Source organism: Chelonia mydas, chromosome 8 (genome assembly GCF_015237465.2).
Source record: "Chelonia mydas isolate rCheMyd1 chromosome 8, rCheMyd1.pri.v2, whole genome shotgun sequence".
Lineage (NCBI taxonomy): Eukaryota > Metazoa > Chordata > Testudines > Cheloniidae > Chelonia > Chelonia mydas.
Window position 1 is genome coordinate 19,316,613 of NC_057854.1, and position 17,109 is coordinate 19,333,721.

The 17,109-nt window shown below is 43.4% G+C and overlaps 1 protein-coding gene and 1 long non-coding RNA gene across 2 annotated transcripts in view; both read right to left on the reverse strand.

Annotated features, from left to right (window-relative positions):
* The window catches only part of LOC122461520, a 28,470-nt gene extending 26,581 nt beyond the window's left edge, over positions 1-1,889 (reverse strand). Inside the window, exon 1 of the long non-coding RNA XR_006283462.1 lies at positions 1,705-1,889. This is a non-coding gene — a long non-coding RNA (uncharacterized LOC122461520). The remainder of the gene's footprint in view (positions 1-1,704) is intronic.
* A 7,727-nt stretch (positions 1,890-9,616) lies between these two features.
* MSX2 (msh homeobox 2) lies at positions 9,617-16,082 on the reverse strand. The gene is made up of 2 exons (XM_007066299.4): positions 15,605-16,082; positions 9,617-11,557 (listed from the first exon to the last, which is right to left on the reverse strand). The coding sequence occupies exons 1-2, from the start codon at positions 15,954-15,956 to the stop codon at positions 11,133-11,135; spliced, it is 777 nt and encodes a 258-aa protein (XP_007066361.1). The 5' UTR covers positions 15,957-16,082; the 3' UTR covers positions 9,617-11,132.
* Positions 16,083-17,109: the final 1,027 nt, after the last annotated feature.

Below are 17,109 nucleotides of genomic sequence, written 5' to 3' on the forward strand. Positions count from 1 at the left end.
CAAGCCAAACTGATACAGAGAGAGTGGCAAAGGGTGGGTGAATACTGCCAAAAAAAAATTAAATGGCCCAGACAGCCATTTGCAATGTTTAAACACGTTCACTTCAGCTATATTTGCACCATTTTTTATATTCACTTTCCACAAATATTCTGTTGTGTGAGTTTAGTGCCAGGAATGGCCATGGAAATAGCAAACTGTTAAGCAGATGTTATGGAATCTTTACAGAAAGCAAATTTTCAAAATATAAATAGTAGCATTTGGACTCAAAACATGACTATATACCAGTACCTACCCAATCGGGGAGCAGAAAGAATACTGTTTAACACGTGTCCTGTCAAATGTACTCATCACAGCTAGAAGTGTGAATATCCAATACTTGCAATTAACTGCTCATGAATAATCAACATACCAAAAATTATTTGTGGAAATTATTTAGCAAAAACTTCTGAATTAGAGCAATGGTGGTAAGCTCTTCCTGGACTATTTCTGAAAGGAGAGAGGCAAAAATCATCAAATAAACTGTTCACAATGAACTATTCACCCGCTCAAATATTCCTGAATTCTGCTGTAGTTTTCTGACATGTGGACTTAAGCACCATCTTCAATAAGCTGAGAACCAAGATAAAAAAAAAAAAAAAATGATGTTTAAACACGATTCTAGCTTGGTTTCTAGCACATCTTGGCAGGGTTCCCTGCCCCCAAGAAAGGTGCAAGCATTAACTCACTGAATCCCCAAGGTCCCTGGTCTAATCATTTGCATTTTAAGTAACATTACATAAGGGAACACGACTATCTGTAAATCACAAGCCTGGCATATCCTATCCCAGTATATTATGACCTTAGTTCAAAACCCTTCACATTAGAGATCATGTTCCACTTGACTCTTCATTTCAGTTATTTTCTGTTGCTCCTTCAACAGAGACAAACTGAAAATAAAAGAGGTTGCAGAATCCTGACAGCAAAAGTGCTGAGGGAGCATTTTCACAAAACGAATAATAAAGAAGGAAAAAAGCTTAAAGATCTTGCAGAGATTGTCCCAAGCAGCCTTATGTAAACCATAAGCCTCTCTCCCGCCGGTCACTTGCAAAAGGGTTGCAATACATACATTAAAAAGAACAGGAGGACTTGTAGCACCTCAGAGACTAACCAATTTATTTGAGCATAAGCTTTCGGGAGCTACAGCCCACTTCATCGGATGCATTCTAAGGTGCCACAAGTCCTCCTTTTCTTTTTGCGAATACAGACTAACCAATAAATACATTGCAAGTCTGCATGCCCCAAGTGCTGTGTGGCGTTCTGCTTTGTGAATCTTCAGAGTGATTAGATCACTGTCGGTTCCTACCACGTTTAATTCAAGAAACAGGAGCGGGAAGGACCTCCATGTTTGCAGTTCCGGACTGCTATTTTCTAACACCGGACACTGATTGCGCTTAGCACCTCTGAAAATTTAGATGCAGGTAGGGGCCTGAGAAACTTGGTTCAGAAAGCTCAGCTATTACAGTGATAGGGAGCTAAAATAGCTCACTTCTACCTTCAAATAAAAGTCAAACAGAATGTGAGCTCCGTGGGGCAGGGAGTGTTTTCATTACATGTGCGTTCAGTGCCCATAAAATGGAGACTTACCTCTGCTGGGTCTTCTAGGTTCTACCAGAATACAAATATAATTATAGCTGTTGAAAAGCTCTCCCACAGAAACACATGTACCTTGATTTTCCAAGACTTGTCCTTTACATGCCTCTTCCATTGGGGAGAGGTGTATGTTTAATTACAAAAAGGGCTTCTTGAGTGTAATCTGTTTCCAGTTCAATTCCTTTACTGGGTAAATCCCTTAAACGCGTTGTCATTCCTTATTTATTGATTGCAGGTATTTGGGGTTTAATTGAGCAAGTCGGTCGTGGCCCAGGGCAGGAGTGGCGCTACATGAGCAATTAAATCTGATTAGCCAGAGCCCTTTAAGACCCAGCTGGGTGATTGATAACCGAGACCAGCATTCCTCAATTGACTCGCTACATCAAAAAGGAAAAAGGCTTAGCCGAGAAATGCACGGGTCCAACATGAAAAATAGCAATGCAGTTGGGCAGATTAGACTTGTAAAGGAGCTGAACTAAAGGAGAAAGAGAGAGAACAAACCCGATCAGCCCATAAAACAAACCTTGAGGTGTCTTCTCCTTTAAAGTGGGGGGGGGGGGAGCCCTCGCTGTAATTTTCAAGTAAATGACCAGGTTAAAGTGAAACTGAAATATACAAAGAACGAGGTTAGGCAAAGTCTGTTTAGCTGTGTCTTTAACACCCATCATCCCCTGGGAACTGAACTCCATCCATAAAGCTGTCGTCTGTTTGTTAGTGCGTTTGTCTGCTCCATCATTAGATCTTTTGCCCGGTAGTTTAAGAAAATAAACTGGCTGAAAGAACAGAAGTGAGCAACCACCATTTATCAAAGTGATGAATGTGCAGCTTCCATGTCCCCCTCTTTGTGAGAGCCATTGTCAGGCAGGAGAAGTTATTGATTTTCTAGGGGAGTGTGTGTTTAGACACAGTTCTTTGGCACCTTTGGCTCCTGGTCAATTTCCTCATCGCTTCCTAGTAAATTTCTGAAAGTTCAGCTTGTCAGTAGTGGTTAATAAGGGGAAAGACCTCGTGCCTTCTGCCCTTCCTCATGCCCACACGTTCTCTTTCTCACCAGTGGTAACAGGACACTAGATAGAAGATTTTTGTTTAAATGGCAAACATTGGAACAGAGAGTGATTTAATTCAGCAACAGCGCTCCTTTATAAATTGCTGGTCTGGTTAAAGCAGCTTTAGTGTTTTTCATTCCAAAACGAATGAGTTAATGTAACCCTTTTAGCGCCAGTGTTTAAGTCTCAGCCCTATATTTTAAACATCTTGGGGCAGATCCCGAGCTGGTGTAAATTGTCCTGGCTAGGCTACGTGATAATTTAGACGGGAAATTCCCTTATGCCAGATATAATTTAACCTTGCAGTGTATACTGACTGGTTAATAGTGCATACTGACTGGTGTTACCTACATCCTCTCCTCTAATAAATAGGGACAGGGGAATTCAAGGGAAAAATCAGACTAAAAGAAAAGTGTATGTCATGGATAAGACTTGATCCATCTAGGAAGGGGGATTTCAATCTTATTCTTTTATAACGAACAATTTGCCCTGTTGTTGAGGTGGTTTGTTTCCTTTAAAAACTAGAAAAGCATAAAAATATAGCAACTCTCCCCACTCACCATTATTTTTCTATACTTTGCAAGGGTGAATCGGCTTCCCCACGCATGATTCTGATGTTGCACAGTGTCTCGTTTTCTTTTGGGCACCACTTAAGCCCCAGGAGATGCAGAGAGAGCACGCCTCCTGTATGTGCTGACTTTACACAAGGATCAAAACAGCATGAAAGCAGAAATCATTGGGGAAGGGAGGAGGGCGGCAGCAGGAGCTGGACTTCTAAAACCCTTCCGCCCCATAGGCTTTAATATTAAAAAAACCCTAGGAGTCTCAGACACTGTATTAATTAGTGCAACCACCCATGCAAAGTTGGGTTTGGAGCAGCATTCTTTGCCCTGTGTGAAACAGCAACCCTCATAAACAATTGTTAACTTGGCCTATTGCCTCTGGTAAATTACACAGCATTAAAAAATAATGCTTTTCATATTAGGCAGTAATTAAAGGTTGGGACAGCTTTTAAACAAGAGGGGGAGGGGGAATCAAAGAAAATATAAAAATGTTCTTTCAAGAGTTATGGGAGGCTAATAAAGTATGTCTGTTATAGTGCACCACTTCGCCCCCAGCTACAGCCAAACTGGAGCCACTGCAATTGCCTCTCAATAAGATAATGATATTCCTTTCTCTGCTATTAAAAGGCTCCCAGTGCAAACTTAAAATGATTTATTTAATTTAAGAAATTATGAGGTGTAACTTCAAAGCGTAAGCCGTTAGTAATGGAAAACACCAGGTTGTTTAAAATTATAATAATAATTGTTTGGAATACAGTGACATCAAAGTGCTTTCATCACCAAATAAAATATGGCACAGACCCCCAAATCCAGTGGAGTTTATTGAGTAGACTTTTTTGAGTGTTTTTATTATTTCCTTATCAAGAGACATTATTTTAGCAGCTCCTTTTCTCAGCTTTGATGTTTTGACAGTCTTAAATTAATTGTATTGCCTTTCGGGGGGAGGGGCTGGAGGTGGAAGATTATTCTGACTGCTTATTTTTCATTATGACTTTTTTGTTTTTGTTTTCAAGGACCAGTATGTTATTTAACACAGCACCTTGATAGCGCAGTTGGATTGGACTGGCCATTACAAGTCATTAAAAAAAAAAATCTGTTTTCAAGCAATGCATTACACGTCTGGGAAAATATTTCTACTTAAAACAAACTTTGAATTGAACTCTGGCATAATCAGTTTAATAAAATGGGCTGCACATATTTTTAAGGAACATGGTTGTTTTTTTTTTCCTTTACGAGATTCTTGCTTATTCAACTCAAAACATAGCACTCTAAAAAATACATACAGAACACTTGCCAGAAAGACCTGACTTGACAGTGAAGCTGTCACAGAACGTTTTAATTTCCTTGAACAGTCTTATAAAACATTAATCGAACATACATTTTTGAGTCTCTCTCCTTCCCAAGCAGAGCAGAATTTTCCAATCCCCTTTTTAAATGGTAGTATTTTAAAAATACGTTGCAGTTGCAGCTTTATAGACCGGTATTTCCACTAAAACAGCAGGGACAGAATTGCTGTGGTGTTAAAGAGAGTGAAATATAAGGGGATAGAAAGATTTTTATTCCTTTCCTACAACTAGCTGAGAACTGCAGCACGTTCGTAGCCAAATGCCTTATGTAAGAGGGTGGGAAACACGCATCGAGGTGGGGAGGAGGGGAATTATTTATATTGTGGTGCTGACATCGAAAGCGAACATAAATTATATTGTAATCCACCTCTTTTGATTTCCGAATGCAAATGTGTGAGTATAGGCTTCTTGAGCACCTTAGTATATTTCACTTGTAAATGTCACTTCATTCGATATTTTTTGGTACCCTGATCTATAAATGTAGTGAAATAAATCTCATCTGCTCTAGGGATGATGGGAGAAAAAACTCACAGACATGACTTTTTGTAGGGGGAATTTCTACACCCAAATTGTAAGCGTTGGGAATGATGGATATGGGTTAACTTTGTTTTTAAAAAGTAACCCAGATAGATGCGCCTTCGCCTTTAAATGATTATGTTTGTTATTAATAATGTGCAGGATGGGAACAATCCCTCCTTGATTTTGTCCTGTTGAGAGGAAAGTTTTTAAGGGATATGTTAGTCTGGAGGTGAAGGAGGGGGGCATAAATCAGAGATGAGTACAAAAGATAGATTAGGGAAAGAAATGATAACTTTACTGCCATAAAGAATCTCTAAAACTTAAGCCTGATTCTTATTTCACCGGTATAACTCAATTCACTTCAAAGGAGTTACTCCTGATATACCAAGTGTAAGTGAGCTCAGAATTAGCCCCCTCAAATGCTAGGACCTTATTTTCTTGGTGGTTCAGTGCTTCTTCCAACAGCTGAACTGCCCCGGTAGGGAAAAAGAAAACAACAAGAAGTTTATTCTCGAATTTGGAGTTGTGAGCGAATGTTGCAAGTGTTCACTTGGCAAGGTTCCTCTTTACTCTGACCCATGAGGGTGGGGAGGACTATGCTTTCTCGATTGTGTCTTTTTTTCTTGTTTGCCACTGTGTTTCCATTTCTGCACAATGCTTGCTTTGTGCGTGTTTGTGCGCGTATATAGGATCCAGAACTCCAATGCAAACATATACAATTCCCACCAGCTATATAGAATTTATTCTGAAATTTAAAATGGATGTATATCGAGAGAGAGAGAGAGAGAGTATACACGTGGTTCAGAAATACAGTACATTGGGACAGATACACATTATCGCTCTCCATATCTATATTATATGTATGTGTGTGTATATACCAGGTATATGTGTATGTATACTATAAAATGCATAATCCAGAAGTGCACTATGATAGCAAGATATATACATTCAGTCCTTTCAGGACAGAAATGTGGGCCTAATGGAGTCTAACTTGGTTCGTTTTGTGATCCTGAAATTCTTTCTATAATAGCTGTCATTTTATCCTGAAAACAGGCCACGCTTTCACTCTAATGATCGGTGACTTCCCCCCCCCACCTATCCCAGCTCTTTGTCGTCACAGAGCAGGTGGCCAATACTGCAAATATTAACTAGTTTAAGCTAAAAGGAACACATGCTTTATAACCTGTAGCGTAATTCCCTAAACGCCCCCTCTTTACATAACGCACAGTGCCTTGGGAGTAAGAAGACAAGGAGAGGGTCTGTCAGATTTTGTTCTGAGTACCACCATGTCAGCCCGAAAAAAACGCCTTCCGTTTGAACGGCTGTGTAGTGATGTCATTCCGATCGGAATCGGGCCCCTGGGTCCCAGTGTAGGTATTTAGCTAGCGTGTTTTTTCTCTTCTCCAACGAAAACAAAATTGAACCTGGTTGGGGCCCGATCCTGACGTTCCTCCTGGCTGTCGAGGCAGGATCAGGTTCTTTCTCACCATCTCCCGTGCCAGCCCGTTCTGAGCTGTTTGCCCAGCCAACTAAAATAATTTGGAGCCCGATCCCATAATCATTCGCTTGAGCAACGTTTACTCACGAGCGTAAGGGCTTGCGGGATAAGGCGAGCAACAGAGCGGACGATTGAAATAAAACTTCTGGACGGTGACCCGTTGACTAATAGATGCCCGGTAGTAACAACTCGCCCCTAATAAAATGCAGGCAAGCCAGGGAAATTCCAGGGGTTGGCAAGGAAATGTGACAACATGAAATACAGACTCCATGTGCCTATGGCGTGGGTAATGAATTCCGTGTCAGAAACCGCGTTCCCTATAACTGTTTATGTCAACAAATCCAATGGTGAATTAAAGACCCAGACGGGTTCCGTTGCTTTGCCGGCCTGCCTCTCAGTCCAGCAAGCTGGAATTTCAAGGACCGGGATAATTTATAAGGTAGCATTTTTATGTTTGTTATTTATTGTTCCAATTATCGTTCACTTAACAAAAAGCAACCGGAACAGTTGCCAGCTCGCTGGTTTCTACTCATCGCACCTGCTTTGTGTCAGAAAATACTTCGAGAGCAATTTAACTTTGCATTAGAGTAACTCATTAAAGACACACCTCTTGCGAACGGGGCGGGGGCTTGCCTCGCATTTAATGACAGCGTTCTGATTTCCCTGACGTCTTGTAATTGATTCGGTTACAGATCTGCCCGCAGGGCAGCTCCCATTAGGCCGGTGATGAGCAAAGCTTGACACCTCCCTCTAATAAAACAGAATACTCAATTACATTGGCCTTTCTGGAGGCTTTAATTTGAACACGTGAATAGTGGGCGCAGGGTGAATTGCCCATTCCCCAGCTCGCTTTTAGGGAGTGTCACACGCCGTCTTTGCTTTGTCATAATAAGGGAGCACCCATGTTTTGGAGGCTTTTCCTTCAACACCCTTGTGTACTGCCATAAATCTGTAGCCCTTTTGAGGATCTCTCGTAACACACACAAAGCTCCGGTGCTCAAAGAGTTTCCAGTGAAACGATTTAGACATAATCCCTGACACTGATGATTTATGCTGAAGGTTCAAAATACTGCTGCTTTATTTATAACCCTCCCAACTCAGTTAAAAAAACATTCAGGAACGTTTGGGGGCTGTGTAGGGCGCGGGGGCGGGGGGGGGGGAAGCTCCTGCAGTTAGAGAGAGAGAGAGAGAAGCGGTTGTCTCAAGTTTTTATGTGGCAGTAAATGCTAATTTGAAAAGTCTGCATTGGAGATTGTATTCCTCCAGCTTTATCCCTTGCATTGGGACGGGGGGAGGGGGAGGGCTCAGGCCTTGGGGTCTGATCCAAAATCTACCGAATTCAATGCGAGGGGTTCCACTGAGATGTCTAGATCGGACCCTTGATCCTGAAACCCTAATTCAGGTAAAATTCCCACTAGCTAGAGCGCGGGGTCCTGATTCCACCATCATATTATATATTCCACCATCATCTTATTATAATTTGGTTTCAGTGACATAATTTAGGCACCTAGGCATTTTAGACCTTTGTACCCTTCGTTTTGCAACCTAGGTCCTGTGCCTAATTGTTGTCCCTTTCCGGGCCACTTCCTAGCAAGGGCTGCGCTCCCTCACCTCCCACTGGCTCGGGTCCTAAGTGCACTGAATGAGCCAGGGAGCCAAGAGCCACCAAGAAGGTTGTTTAAAACATGTGGGGCTCTATTGTCCCATCCATATTCAAGCTGAACTCTCCCTGCAACAAGAAAAGGAGGACGTGTGGCAGCTTGGAGACTAACAAATTTATCTGGGCATAAGCTTTCCTGAGCTACAGCTCACTTCATCGGATGCAGAGTCCTGCTTACAAAATGATGGGCTGGTATTTCCCAGCGTAAATAATCGATTTCCCCAAAGGTGGGGAAGAGCTCTCAGGCCGGGACCAACGGAGAAACCCATCTGTCTACATTTTTAAAATTTTAAACAGTCATTGCTAGGTAATGGGCATGTCCCTGTCCTTTTCTTTTTAAGTAGAAAAGGAAATATATTGCTTCGGGTCCCAGTGCTCTCTATATTACCCATCGCGAATGCAGGATCGTTCCCTAGCCAAGGAGAAGAACAAATCCCAGGGCAAAATGCAGAAGCATCACTGTGGAGGACAGGCCCTCCAAACTATCTCAGCTATTTAATATAACATTGTACTTTATCTTAGGCAAGACATAGGGTAGACAGGTTTCAGAGTGGTAGCCGTGTTAGTCTGTATCCGCAGAAAGAACGAAGAGTCCTCGTGGCACCTTAGAGACTAGCAAATTTATTTGAGCATAAGCTTTCGTGGGCTAACGCCCACTTCATCAGATGCATGCAATCTCCATGTAGTAATCTCCATGACAGCGAAGCCAACTAGTCAATTTCAGGAACTAAGGGGTCACACACTACCTGTTCCGATGAAGTGAGAGGTGGATGCTCTCCTTACTTATGGGTGATCATTTCAGTGTAGATGGGGTGAATGCATTAAAATGTGTACTAGACTATTTCAACCCTTCCCTGATGTGTGTATCTTTTAGATCCACACCCTTCAAACCTTCCCTATCACTGACTACAACGGGAGAATTGACTGGGTTGATGCTCATCTGCCCCTGGGTGTACATCTTTAGGAACTCTACTGGAGTCAGAATTGAATAGAGATGCCAGTATGAGGGAAATGGGGACCAAGCGCTAACCAAAATGATCTAAATATTATGTAAAATGACGTGTTGTAAAGAGCAGAAGCGCATAGGAAGAGTTATTAAAAACAAGGGCAACTCACAGGTTAGGCTTTCCGTTGTGAATTTTTGGCTCTCAATTTCAACTCTGTGTACTGCATATCTGGCTTTTTTTCACTTTAAGATTTATGGGGTGGGGGTGGGGAAAGCGAATAATAAAGGCAACCTAAAGAGGAGTTCTGATTACTTCTTTGATCATTACCCAGGACAGACAACCAGAGCGAAAAATTATCTTTAAATAACTCCGAACACTGACAAACCCAGACACAATTAAACAAGGTTGGTTTTTTTTAATTTAATTCGAAAGAGATAAGAAATAATAAATCTTCAATAAAATATATAAAATTGTACAAGACATCCCTTTCAAAGGGACTTTAATATAATGGGAGTGGAGACAGGTGGGGGACTGAACTACAGTGGAAGACAACACATCCTGGAGTAGGTCAAAACTTTGTGGCTCTTTTTTTTTTCTTCTCTCTCTTCACAACATGCTTTTAAAAAAATGCATCCAGGAGAAGTTCTGCCTTCAGCGAGCTGCATCCTCTATAGTAACTTTACCACAAAGTTTAGCGCTAGTAATAATAATAATAATAATAAAACAATAATGATTATAAGCCTGGGCTATATCGTGCCATTGGTTTGTAAGCAGAACTCCCCCAGTGAAATCCAGGAAAGGAGATCAGTTTGCAGAGCAGTGGCATCCTATTGTCCCATATGTTTCTTTTTGGTACCTGAATCTATTGGTGTTTTCAAGAAATGCTTAAGTATGATTCACGATATTGGCATTCTTTACAAGGTGATTTTTTTTTAAAGCACAAATTATTGCAAATAAAAAAACAACTGTGCATTATGGTTTGATAGTCCTTGCACACTCTGGAAAAAAAAAAGCCCACCTCTTTTCTCCATATCTCTATAGTATGCTTCTACCCCTCCCGCTTCGAATAGCATCATAGAACCAAGCGTAAATACACCTGGCTGTAGATGAAATTATTAAACACGCAAAGCAGGAAGGGATAAAGACAAAACTCTTTGCCTAGAGCCCTCTCTGTGCATCCCTCCTCACCCACAGTGCTTTGAAAAAAATGTTTAAGCGAGTTCTACAAAAAAAAAAAGGGGGGGGGGGAATAAATGATCCGATAATGGGGTGGGTAAAGTTATTATAGACTTTACTCATTTAGGGGCCCGATCCTGCGGTCCGGGTACGCTCTTTGTTGCTTGGGTGCAGGGTGGCCCCGTTTGAAAATGCAGGAACTTGCTGCCTTTGGCCTCAGTCTGACTCTACTGGGGCCTACTTCCTATTTACAGTGATTCTCTGTCTTCTAGGGTTTGTTTTAAAAACAAAACTCGATGATACCTTTAACCGCCCAAATATTAAGTGACAAGACTTAAGCTTCAGTTTAGGGAAGGAACCACTCCTACTTTAAAACAGGTCTTGGGGCTCCTCTAGGAAGGGGATAAGGAAACTATGCCTTGAAAATACAGGATTTATTGTTTACCGATTCCTTTGTCTCATGTGCAGTATAGAAAGAGAACTATATTTATTTAATTGTATATGTTTTTATATTTTTCTTTCAGGATCAGAGTCTGAGTGCTCAGATCAAGCTGAGAGGAGACCCTGGCTGCGTTCCCAACCTGTAGCATACAGGCTGCTTTACTTTTCTAATGCAAACTCCTATACACTTGGTATGGCACATAGAAGCCGGCAGAAACAATGACCAGAACTGGTTTTCTAGTGCGTTCTCGGATTGGACAAGATCCGCCAGGAAGTCTCTAGAGCCGTTGCTTTCCTTTGGATCTTCTTAAGATAAGTGGTACATGCTATATCCGACAGGAGTAGCATAGAGTCCTACAGGTGGGATGGGAAGCACAGGTCTGTGAAAAGGATAAGATGGTCCATACAGTGAGGCCGCCTGGATGGGAGAGTTGATGGGGAAAGGTAGACTGAACCCAGAAGGCAGCATGGGCTTTGCTGCCATTTTTAGCTTCTCTAACTCGGCCTCCTGCAGTCTCTTGGCCTTGGCCCTCCGGTTCTGGAACCAGATTTTGACCTGGGTCTCTGTGAGGTTGAGAGAGCTGGAGAATTCTGCTCTTTCTGCGATGGACAGATATTGTTTCTGGCGGAATTTGCGCTCCAAAGCCAGCAGCTGGGAAGTGGTGAAAGGGGTTCTGGGCTTCCTATTAGTCTTGTGCTTCCTCAGTGTGCATGCTGTGGGACTCAGGTGTCCTGGAAGGAAAGAAAAGGCCAGTTAAAAAAAAGAGGAGGAGGAGGAGGAATGCTTAAGAAAAGAAAGAGGGAAGAAAACGAAGCTTGAAAGTATGTTTGGGATTTGTTTCATTCACACCCTCCTGGAGAGAACCCCCAAATCTGAAGTACTAAGAACATGACTTATAAGCAGTGCTTGAACTCATTGCTGTCTGGGTCGTGGGCTGTTTTACACAGCACAAGGAGAGACATCCCGGCCCCATTTCACACAAGGCAGGTAGAGAATCCCCATTCCCCTATAAGCCTTTACGTGACAAAAACAACAAAAAGCAAACAACATGTGAGGACATCAGGGGGTCAGACCACATAAATGCAGAGTACCGTGCAAATGTCTTAATAGCTTGGGAGAACAAGAATTCCTAGGACCCTCTGTGTACAACGAAGTGTAACGTGTTATCAAAGAAATACGTTCTGAGAAGTAAAATGTCTAGCAAGGGACAGAAATAAATCCACCATCATCACCACTCTCCAGGGATTTTTCCATTGGGAACAACATCTTGGGCCAAATCCTGCAGTCCTAGTAGGCGTTTTGCCGGACAGCCATAGAATGGGATCGGATAATATTCTTTGTGTTTGCTGACACCTCTACCTGCCTCCACTGAAATCGGCGGCGGGGGGGGGAAGGATCAGGCAGTTTTATTACCTTTTCTTTTAGATTATTCCCAGCCCCTCTCACTCTGCTCCCCTCCTCCCCCCCACCATACAATGAAAGAGAAGCACAGGAAGGAAAGAAGGCGAGCCCTTTTTCAACATGTAGCTTTTATGACATAGGCTAATTAAAAACCCCGTATAACTGCAGCATCTCTGGCCAATGCAAGATGTGGAATTTGTTACCTATCGTGCTCCATTGTAATCCGGGCCACAGCATTTGCATTGTTATGTTAAGGAGGACCACTGATTTTTCTTAGAACACTTTGCATTTCAGTAGTAACCTTCTGGGTTGAAAGGAATGACTAAAATGTGAGCAAGTGGGAAACCTGGGACGCTTAATTGGCTTTAATTCGAAGTCTTGAATAGGCAGCTCGTTCTTCAGTGCGGTATCGAAAATGACAACCTGCCCTAAATGGCTGGTGCGTTCTAGACACGTTTTTGGCTCTATTTCATACACATTTGTCAGTGTCCGTGCACTCCATTTGTTAATATATGTTTCTTTTGCCTCTTTCAACTTTTTCAAAGGACGTTTTGAATTTTAAAATAGACTGGCCAAAGAGTTTGAAATGCTTGTGTTGCAAAACAACCCCCAGAACGGTTCACCGTTTGAAAACGAAAAGTAGAGCAAGGAAAGGATTGCCCAGAATAAAAGCAAACCTTAAATTCTTAATCCCTATTCTGTTTACTGAAGAGAAGAGTATTTTCTAATGCAAAACAACGTGTGGTTAATACATTGGGGGCGTTTTCATAACTATGCAGCCAGTGTGGGTATTTCGTGCAGTCCTAGAACTTCCTAAAACACAGTGAACATAGAATTGCTACGCTTTTAATACACTCCATTATGCCACATTTTAAAATGAAATTATGATTAGATGTTCCTATGAATTTGCTTCTCAGGAAAGATCTCCAAAGGCATGGTTAGACGAGGGGCTTCAGACTTATGCCTTTTCCCTCCTTACAAAGCATGTGAAGACTAAAAAGGTAGATGGAGGGTTTATCTCGAAATTGCAATCACAGAAAACGAGACAGTTTTATTCCACTGAAATCAAAAGCAAATCTTCAAATGGCATCAGGAATTGGCCCAACAAGTCAAGATTTCTGCCACGTGTGTGGGGGGGGGACGGGGGGAGAGACTTTTGACCTCATATAAGTACTTATTTTTTAATAAAATCCCAATCAAAGGTTTACTGCCAAATACCTGCAAACTTTAACCTATGTATCTTTCACCATTTCGGCATCCTTTCAAATAGGTCACCTGAGTGTAGAGCAGTGATAATAAACAGAGCACTAGAACACACCTCACTATCTTTACTGTGGACAGTCTACAGTATTTGGTGAAATAGCTTATTTTAAAGGTATCACTTGTGCTTTTCACTAGATTTTCTGGCAAATCCTTGACACAGTCACCTGACTGCATAATCCTACCTGTGACAAAGAAACCAACCATGTAGTTTAAGCTACTCCTCTCTGGTCCCACTGATCACTCCCTCGACCAAACATAACTTTTCAAATAACCTATTTTAAATGCCAAGAGTGAGCAGGATGATGACCTATATCATCTCTTGTAAGAACCCAAACAAAGTCACTGACCTACACACAACCCTCTAAGACTTATCTAGCGTCGGGAGTCAACAGTTATTTGACAGGGATAATAGAGGCTGGAAAGGAAGGGAACCCTCACTAATAAGGGTAGCAAGCTCCACTTTTCATGATGTCTTAAGCCTTCTTTTACCAAAACCTAGGACCAGACACTAGGACCCCCGTGCAGGCAAAATTTCCACCGAAATAGTGAATTCCGTGAAGAGCCATGAATACTTCTAAATCCCAGCATGTACTTTCCGTGACATGTTAAAGTTGTAGAATGTTGTGACCTCTGGATTATTGGCAATTTTTAATAGAATTAGGAAAAAAGCGGGGAGCTCAGTGACCCTATGATCGTGGAAAAGAGATATGTGGAGTAGTGTCTAGGTAAAAATGTTTGGCCTTGTCTATTTCTAGGTCATAATGTATTCGAAGCTGTGTGCTATAACTAGTAAAATATAGAAAGAGCAACACCACCACCACCCCAAAAGCGTTTTGTTTAGGGTATTTTCATACCCTTCCCTAGCAAACCTGGGGTACATCGAGACTGGGAGACTTTTCTGCACAAGAATGAAGCAAGATTATTAGGGGTCTTTTTGCCTTTTACACTGTTCTGTCTGTTGTCACACAATCTCTTCAGAACGTCCCAGACATCACATTAATTTGGGGGCTCAAAGAGAATTGAAGGAAGGAACATACACGGGTACTGGAAAAGTTAGCACCGTAGCTTTGCTAAAACTTTCTTTTCGTGATACTAGATTACAAACTGAACGCCTCCAAGATAGTTAGACTGAGCAGATCATATATGTCGGGAAGCAGTTATTAGATCAAAGCAAAGCAGCCCTTTTTAATTTTTAAACTTAAAGCAAGCTCGAGGTGTCTTGATGGAGCTGTTATTACAGGTGCGTAACACCACTGGCTACTCTCTGTGTGGGAAACTATGGCGCTGCATGGCCATTTAAAATATATTTTTGTCATACTAGGTCAACCAGATTCCTGAAGTTAAAAAGGGGCCGAAACACTGGCTCTTGAAAGGCGGGATGGGATCTAAGCGGGCTAGCTGCGAAGTTCAATGGCGAAATGCACGAGTGTCCACACGCGGTTGTGTAGCTACACATGGAATGCCGCTCTGAAGCACTCGCCCCAGCAAAGGCAGCGGCATGCATGCTCCTGGCGTGCATTCCCCGCCTGTGGATCGTGGGCCATTGAATGGGGTGGAAACACCGCTAGTGAGAGGATGCCGCAGACGTGACAGTGTCCTCCCCAGTTTCACACACGTTAGGGCAGGCACTTAGCGCAGCCAGCTCGGATGGGTTCATTCATGCGCACAGTGGAGGAGCCCGTATCCCCCATAACCACACTGGAATTCTCCTGGGAAGCGACGCTCCGTCCAGTGCAATTTGCGGCCTCATTCTAAAATCTCTCCTGACAAATGCGCGGTGTCTGGGAAACTGCTGCGGGACTCCGGCTCTTCACTTACACGGGGCCACACAGCGTCTAGCCAGCCACCCTCCATCCACATCTTACCGCTCCAAGACTCCTTCTTGGACGTGAAGGAATAGATTAAACCAGGAAGCAGCAGCCAGTTCCTAAAGGCAGAGTCAGCGCCCTCCCTGGAAGCTAGGCGGACACAGATCTGGTTTCATGCCCCAATACAGACCCTTCTCCCACGCGCACGACTCAGCCCCCAGACGCAGCATTTGTTAACTCGGACAGCCCCCATCTGTTCTATTTAGCCCCGCTCGTGTCAGAGCCCCAGCGCCGGGCAGCACTCACTTGGTGGAGGGGAATATCTCCCGGCCTCTTGAATCCAGGAGCTGCCGTCTTCGGAATTCTCCGATTTGACCGACGAAGTTTCCAAAGTTTTTGTAAGCCCCCCCGGGCTGTGAGCTTCACTGGAGCCGTGCCCTGGCAGCAGCAGGTTCCTGGAGGTGCCCAGGCCAGCTCCTTCCATGCCTCCCCCGCCGGGGGTGACGGGCACCTCTTTGGAGGGCTTTTTGTCGGACATGAGCGCTTCCACGCTGAAAGGCAAACTGGAGACTTTGATTTTGTGATGATCCTCGGCACCAGCTGCTGGGCCCTCTTCATCCGAGGAGAAAACCTCCTTCGTCTTGGAAGGAGAAGACATCGCTGCGCACCCCCACAGATCCCTGTGCACTGCGCCTGGCACACACACACACACACACACACACAGCTCTGCTTGTGTGTCCCTCCGACTCCGTGCGGCTCCTGCTACTCACTGCTCAGGGACCCGCCAGCTCCAGCCACTCAGCAATTCCCCCCCCTCCCCCTCCCCCGCTTCTTTTTTTGGGTGCTCCGTTGTTGTTTCCTCCTTTGGGAAGTTGAGTCAACTCAGCTAGCCAATCAGAGCAGCCCTGGGGGATGACGTCAAGGTAACACTCTTGTGATTGGTTCTGAGTGGCTTCTCCCCCCCGCCCTTTAAAAAAAAATAAATGGGGAGTTAATGACATGGGCAGCAAACGGAGCTGTGTTATTAAGGAGCCTTCCAGGGCTATAATCATGCCAAAGCAGGAAAAGTCAGTTGGGTAATTAAGGCAGGTTAATTTAAGAGGATTCTAAGATTCCAGATTTTTCTCTTTTAAGCCCCCCTCCCTCCTTTTAAACACTCATTTTCTCTAGCTTGTGGCATCACTGTCACCCACGTCCAATCCCATCCCAGGCGTCTGTGTCTGACACGGAAACCTGTGACATCTGAACCCCGACAGTCACCGCCGCTTTCACCTGTGGCTCGCGCAGGGCACCAGCGATCCTCGTCTTATTGGTGAATTTCTGCTATGTAGTCTTTTGTCAAAACGCACCCACGAGACTACGGTAAATTGCACGTGCCTCGCCCCTTTTCTGCTGCTCCGCCAGCGCCTCCGAACCCTACCCAACACGCTTTGGAAAGTTAAAAGAATAATTTGATTTGCAAATACACGCAGTTCCGTTCGGATCCAATGCCAGTGCGGTCCGAAGGGGTAACCATTTGTTCAGCGTTCCCGTACCTCAGGGGGGAGAATTCCGTACAGGTTGGCAAGAACAAATACATCAATATATGATCTTTATAGCTGGAACATTTTTTTCACTACAAATGCACTTTTGCTCTATTTCTTAGTGCAAAGACACATGCCAGTTAAAATCTCCCTTCAAAGGTGGGATTTTTAACGATTATTTTGCGCACATAAATGGCACACGCACAATAATGATGACTAAATATGGTTCTAATAAGCACGGGACCTGATTCTGCAGTCCTCCGTTTGCAAACATATTGACGTAGTTTT